Source organism: Cervus canadensis, chromosome 13, assembly GCF_019320065.1.
Source record: "Cervus canadensis isolate Bull #8, Minnesota chromosome 13, ASM1932006v1, whole genome shotgun sequence".
NCBI classification, from domain to species: Eukaryota; Metazoa; Chordata; class Mammalia; order Artiodactyla; family Cervidae; genus Cervus; species Cervus canadensis.
Genome location: NC_057398.1, coordinates 28,328,071 through 28,334,082, shown reverse-complemented (window position 1 = coordinate 28,334,082; position 6,012 = coordinate 28,328,071). Strand labels below are relative to the sequence as shown.

Below are 6,012 nucleotides of genomic sequence, written 5' to 3'. Positions count from 1 at the left end.
GTGGCATCCCTGGACTCTTGGGCACATGACTCTGATGGGTATCTAGGTCAGAAAGCAGGTGGGGGTGGGGCAGCTGGCAGGGACAGGGTGTCTGTGCTGGGGACCCTGCACAGTCCCCTCCTCAGTTTGTCACCTGTTCCTCACCTGGACTCCATGTCTTCGTGTAAAAAGGCAAGATAAGGCCAATTTTGGGTTCTTTTCTGGTCAAAGCAGGCAGGTAGGGCAGCTGTCCCCTCCTAGTGCTCCACCATGTCAACCACCACAAGGAGCCCCACGTCCTAGGAGGCGAGCTTGGTGTGGGGCTGGGCAGTCGGCATGGCCCTGGGGTCACAGCTGCAGCTCGTCCATTCATTCATCTCATCTGTTCACTCAGTGCCAAAGAAGCACCCAGAGCTGTCAGAGGTCAGCAAGAGGCAGTACCAGCTGTAGAGTTGGGAGGTGGGAGCACAGAGCAGAGCCTGAGGATGGGTCATGAAAACAGAGGCCCTGGTGGGGCCTGGGCACCAGGCCCCAGAAGGAGCTGGCCCCCAAGGCCAGGCCGACTGGGAACTTGGCTCACTGCTGGGGTGGGAGGGACAAGACCGGAGGAGTCACCCTGTGGCCAGAGGGCAACTCTGAGCTTGTCAGGAGCCAGAGTGCAGAGGGTGGGGTGGAGGCCAAGCTCAAGTGCACCCCCTAGAGCCCCTGCTGCAGCCAAGCCTCTGCCTCCCAGGCTCTGGCCTGTTGGGGATACCAGAGTTTATACCCATGTTGAGACCCCTCCCCAAACTGGCTGTTCTGTGTGCCCCCTGCAGCCCTCAGAGTCTTGAAGCCAGACCACACAAAAACTGGGGATGGGGAGCCATTGCCAGGGTGGGCCTTGTGGGGCAGGCCTCTCCCTTGCTCATTTGGCCAAAAGTAGCTTCTGCCTCCAGCCTAGGACTCCCAGGTGTCTGGAGGTCTTGGGGACCCCTACCACCTGAGAGCCATGATTGGACAGGGGTGGTCACTGCAGGCCTTGCTTTCTGCCCAGTCTGGCAAGTAAGTCCCAGTTTCATGGTCACCTGCCGGCAGCCAGGCTCCCCTCACACGTGCATGCACGTGCACACACACACAGGTGCACTCGCACAGCCAGCCGGAGTAAGCTGGTAAGCAGCTAACCTGCTCACACGAAGCCCACATGCTCACAAGATGCAGGTACTCTTCCCTCGTCAGGATAAGAGTGAGCAGGTGTGTGGGGCCAGGGGAGCCCTGAGCACCATGGTCCTGTGTGGTGAGACCCAGCCCCACCCCGATGGCACATCCCTCGGGCATTCCTGTCCCCTTGCCTCGGGCACTGACTGTCCACTGAGGAGCTCGGAGTGATCTCAGAGCTCGGATATTCCCAGGAGCCCTTGGGGAGGTGTGCTCAGAGGACCAGGACACTTCCTGGAGGAGCATGAGACCCTGAGTCACGATACCCGTGAGAAGCAGCGCCCCGTCCTGCTCGGGTGGGCCCCGCCCTCACAGAGACTCCCCATTCTCCGGGCCCTCGCCAACCCCGCTGGCCCTGAGCCCTTGCCAAGCCCCTCACCGAAGCTCTTCCTGCTCCCGGAGCACACAGGAAGCCCTGGTCCTCGCTTCCTCTCTTGCAGTCACCCCACACCTCAACCTCCTGTGGCTGCAGTCCTGGCTGCCCCTTTCATCTCACTCTGGTTCCTCCCGCGGTCTCAGCCCAGGCAGCCTGCTCCGTGCACCCATCTCCTAATGCCTCTTGATGACCTCTGACCTCTGTTGGCTGTCAGTGCTTCTCCTAGTGCTCTTGGGGCTGGGCAGCCTCTGGGGGTCCTGAATCATCCGCTGAAGGGTCAGGACTGTCCCCCACCAGGGTGGACCCCTCTCCCAGCCTCACTGAGCCCAACACTCCATCCCCACAGGCTCATGATTGGGGTTCCATCTCAAGTCCTGGGCCCCAAGTTCAGATCAGGTGCCCACTGAGGTGTGGTATGTGAAGCTGGGGTGAGGGGTGGGCAGGGAAGCCATGGGGTGGAGGGGAGAGCCTGCTGTGACCCTGAGGCCAGGAGGATCAGGTATCAGATGGAGTGGCTATGACACCTCAGGAACAGGACTGTGAATGGTCACAGCTCATGCCGCTGGCTAGGCTCCAGGCCCCTCCAGCACAGCCCTAACACCCTCCATCCTGGCCCCAGACAGGCCTGTACGCAGGCTGGCCCTGTGGTGTGTTGGGACTCATATTGACCGGCTGAAACTGCTCCCTGTCTCCCAGGGAGACTTCCGGATCCCCTGCCTGGGTGGGCACTTCCTTGAGTCCTTTCCCTACCTACGAAACTAAGGTTCCCCCCAGCAGATGCTCCCCTGAAACAAGTCCTGTGGCCAGCTTGCTGCCAGACACGCCTTCACCCCTGACTCACCCCACGGGCACTCCCAGCCTGACCTCTCACCCCACTCCCCAGACCCAGAGCAAGGAGTTCCCTCCCAGCCCCCAAAGGCTGCAGGTGGGGAGGGATGGGTGGGGACAGCAGAAGGCCATTTGAGGGGAGCTGTGCTTTTGAGTGGCAGCCACACAGATGAGGTGGGTATTGGGAGGAGGGGCAGGAACAGGGGCTGCTGGGGGAGGGTGTCAGTGAACTGACTGAGTAGGGGGCGTCCTTGCAAGGACCCTCTGGGGGCCCACCCAAGGAGCTCAGGTGCCCCCACCTTGAACAAGGCCAGTGAGCAGGTAGGTCTGTTTCTGGAGTGGCTGCTCCAGTATCTCAGGAGCTGCAGAGTAGGAAGAGGTTTTACCAGGCATCCAGTCACCTGCCGAGACCTGCCCAGGCTGCAGAGGCCTACTGACCCCCAGCCCCACCCCAGGTTCTAACCTCTCACTTCTGACTCCCCGCCCTCTACTGCCCAGCCTGCCAGGGAGAGGATGGGAGGCCAGCCAATCCTGGAGGCCCTGGGCCGCGCCCTGGCCAGCATGATCCCAAGCGAGCATATAAATACACCTGCCAGGAGCCCATACCCAGAGAACTCACACCTGCCTCAGACAGCGCTCCACACCTGGAGGAGCGCACACGCCCCACGCCCCACTTGCCCGGCACAGCTGCGGACGGACAGCTCTAGAGAGGAACACTAGTCAGGGGGAACACAGGCCAGTCTGGACCAGAGGAGACGAAGCCAGCGCTTCCAGGACGAGTGAGCTCGGAGCCTCAGCCTGACTGAATCAGCCAAGAGGGTCATGCCCAGGCCCCTCTGACCCTGGCTACCAGGTAAGGCCGGCTCAGCTGGCACTCCCCTCTCACCAGTACAGGTTCAGGGTGGGGCACCTCCTCCGAAGGGTGGGGCCCAGTGCTAAGGAACCGGTCATGTGGGGAGCGGCTGGGGGAGGACGGCTGCAGTACCCCAGACCCTGCTGAGGCTGCATCTGGCCTGAGGCAGCTGCTGTCACCAAAATACATTGACATCTCACACCACGATGCCAGAGCACTCGTGACATCACAGTGATACCACCTTGACTCACAGTGGTCAGTGTCAGGTGGCAGCAATACCTGAGCCTTTATGGCACGTCACTGCAAAGTCATTCCACCAGCCCTCCTGTACTGACATCCAGTCAGGCTCAGGTCACCTCTGGGGGGCCTCATGGGCTCCATGGGGTCACATGGTCAGGTCTTCCCAAGGCCCTGGCCGCCTCTGTCCGTCATGAAGGTGATGGGCAAGTCACCCCCTTACCTGCCCTCCTCCAAGAAGGACCCATGTGGCTGCCTGGGATAGAGACCTAGGCCCAAGAAGGGGGAGCAGGCAGGTCACCTGAGCCTCATCAGGGAGACAGGCTGGGCCTCCCATGGAGAGGGCAGTAGGTGAGGAGTGGAACATCCCACTGCCTCCTGGACAGCGGCTGTGGCTGGTGTGAACTTCCTGGGTGGCGGGCCAGCCCAAAGAGAATGCCTGGCTCATCCACCCTCCCCGCTCCACTGGCCAAAGGGTGAGGAGCATTTCCAGACCCTGAGGGCCAGCACCAGGCTCTTGTCACCAGCCAGACGAGCTGGCCCTGCAGGTTGAGGCTATAGCGGGGAGACAAAGCCCTTCCTCAGGCCATGGCCACCACCCTTGCTTAGGCCCCCTGGTCTCCCGCAGCCCATCCAGCCGGGCCTGGTGCCCACCCTCACACAACTGCCTATCAGTTATTGTGTGCCTGCCAAATAGGCCACCCACACTGGAATCTGTGTTCAAACCAACTTCACCTGGCCCAGCCACACTCTTCCTGTGACAGCCCGGGGCTCCTCTGAGCTGCCTCTTCTGCACCGTGACTCTTGGTATTACAACCAGGGTCCAGCCTGGCAGAGCCCTGATGTTTCTGCCCAATGACACAGTCAGGTAGGCCAGGGCTGGTGGGAGGGGTTCACTGAGCAGTGGTCCACAGGGCCCAGCCAGGCTGGGGCACCCCAGGGTGCTGACCCCTGATAGAGCATGTGAGGAGCTGGGGAGGGCTGGGGTACAACTTGAGCAGAAAGACCTTGAAGTGGGAACAGGGGTGGGGGGACTTCTCAGGGGTGCCCACAGACATCTCTGAGATGGTGCAATGAAGAGGGATGGGGAGAGAGTGACTGACTGACCTTGCAGGAAAGGAGCAGTCAAGATCACTCATAGTGGTCTCCATTGTTCCACAGCCCAGAACCATGTCGTCAAGCCCACAGGTGTGGCACATGACCATGCCGCCTATCAGCAGGAGCAGCCCCACAGCCACAGTGCCCAGGTCCCCCAGCTCAGCCAGCAGCCCCAGGTCTCCGGGCACCCCAGGCTCAGAGAAAGTGGCCTCCCCTCTGGAGTGCTCCATCTGCTTCTCGGGCTATGACAACATCTTCAAGACACCCAAGGAGCTCTCCTGCACCCATGTCTTCTGCCTGGAGTGCCTGGCACGGCTGGCGGCCGCCCAGCCCACAGGCCAGCCAGGTAGCGAGGCTGTGCCCTGCCCATTCTGCCGGCAACCCACAGCTGTACCCGCTGCTGGAGCCCCTGCGCTGCGCACCAGCCGCCAGCTGCAGGCCCGGATGCCAGCGCACCTGCGGCAGGAGGAGCCCGTGTGGCTAGAGGGCACCAAGCTGTGCTATTACCCACCGCCCTCTGTGCCTGGCCCGGTGGAGCCCGGCTTCATGTGCGTGGACATAGGCCCAAGCAAGCCCGCTGAGCCTGCTGCACCTGCGCCCATCCCAGGCCCTGCCCACCATCGGGGGCTCTTGGCCCGCTGCTGGGCACGCTGCAGGGACTGGAGGCGCGTGGCGCTCATCACAGCCCTGCTGCTCGTGCTCTTCTGTGTGGTCCTCTGGCCTGTGCAGTGCGCACTCAGGACTGGGAGTCTGCACTGCCTCCCCCGGCCTCCCTCCACCGCCGCCACTGCTGCCACCACCTTCTCACTCGGGTCCCTGGTGGACAATTAGTGTCAACACTCCCACCCAGCCCACCCCTCCAGGATCCCAGAGGAGCCACCACATCTCTGAGGAACCCCACCCCATTCAGCACACACAACCCCCCGCTCTCTGGGGCTGGGTCCTATGGGGTGGACAAAATGGTCCCCAGAGCTTCCAAGAATCAGATTCCTATGGGCTCCAGAGACCACCTCCCTAACCCCCATCTTGCAGACGGGGAAACTGAGGCCCAGAAGAGACAGCTTGGCAAGGCCCCTCCCTGTCCACACTGTGAATCTGCAGGACCTACCCCTTGCTGAAAAGGGAAGGGGCTTGCCACCCTCATCTTATTTTCACATTTCACCATGGTTGCTCACTTCCCCAGGCAGGGCTGGCCCCTTCCCTTGGGAGGCCAGGGGGACAGAGGGCAGTGGCAGGGAGCCCAGCTCCCCAGTGCCCATCCTGCCCTCCTGAATTGTACATTTTTAAATAAACTATTTTGTACCCACGTTGATAAGGGGTCCTCACCCTCTGTGTTCTTTCCTGTACCATTAAGCCCCTCTTTCCAGAAAAGTCCAGTCTGTCCCTTCCACAAAGACTCTGAATCCAAAGGACACCTCCTCCAACTAATAAAAATAAATGGAAAAAA

The 6,012-nt window shown here is 61.3% G+C and overlaps 1 protein-coding gene across 2 annotated transcripts; it reads left to right on the top strand.

Moving 5' to 3' along the window:
* Positions 1–2,666: 2,666 nt before the first annotated feature.
* Positions 2,667–5,772, top strand: RNF223 (ring finger protein 223). Of its 2 annotated transcripts, XM_043485277.1 has the most exons (3): positions 2,667–3,230; positions 4,165–4,335; positions 4,629–5,772. In XM_043485277.1, exon 3 carries the CDS (start codon positions 4,638–4,640, stop codon positions 5,394–5,396), a length of 759 nt encoding a protein of 252 aa, XP_043341212.1. In that variant the 5' UTR covers positions 2,667–3,230; positions 4,165–4,335; positions 4,629–4,637; the 3' UTR covers positions 5,397–5,772. The 2 variants fall into 2 exon arrangements, with proteins under 2 accessions (XP_043341212.1, XP_043341211.1); XM_043485276.1 differs by lacking the exon at positions 4,165–4,335.
* Positions 5,773–6,012: the final 240 nt, after the last annotated feature.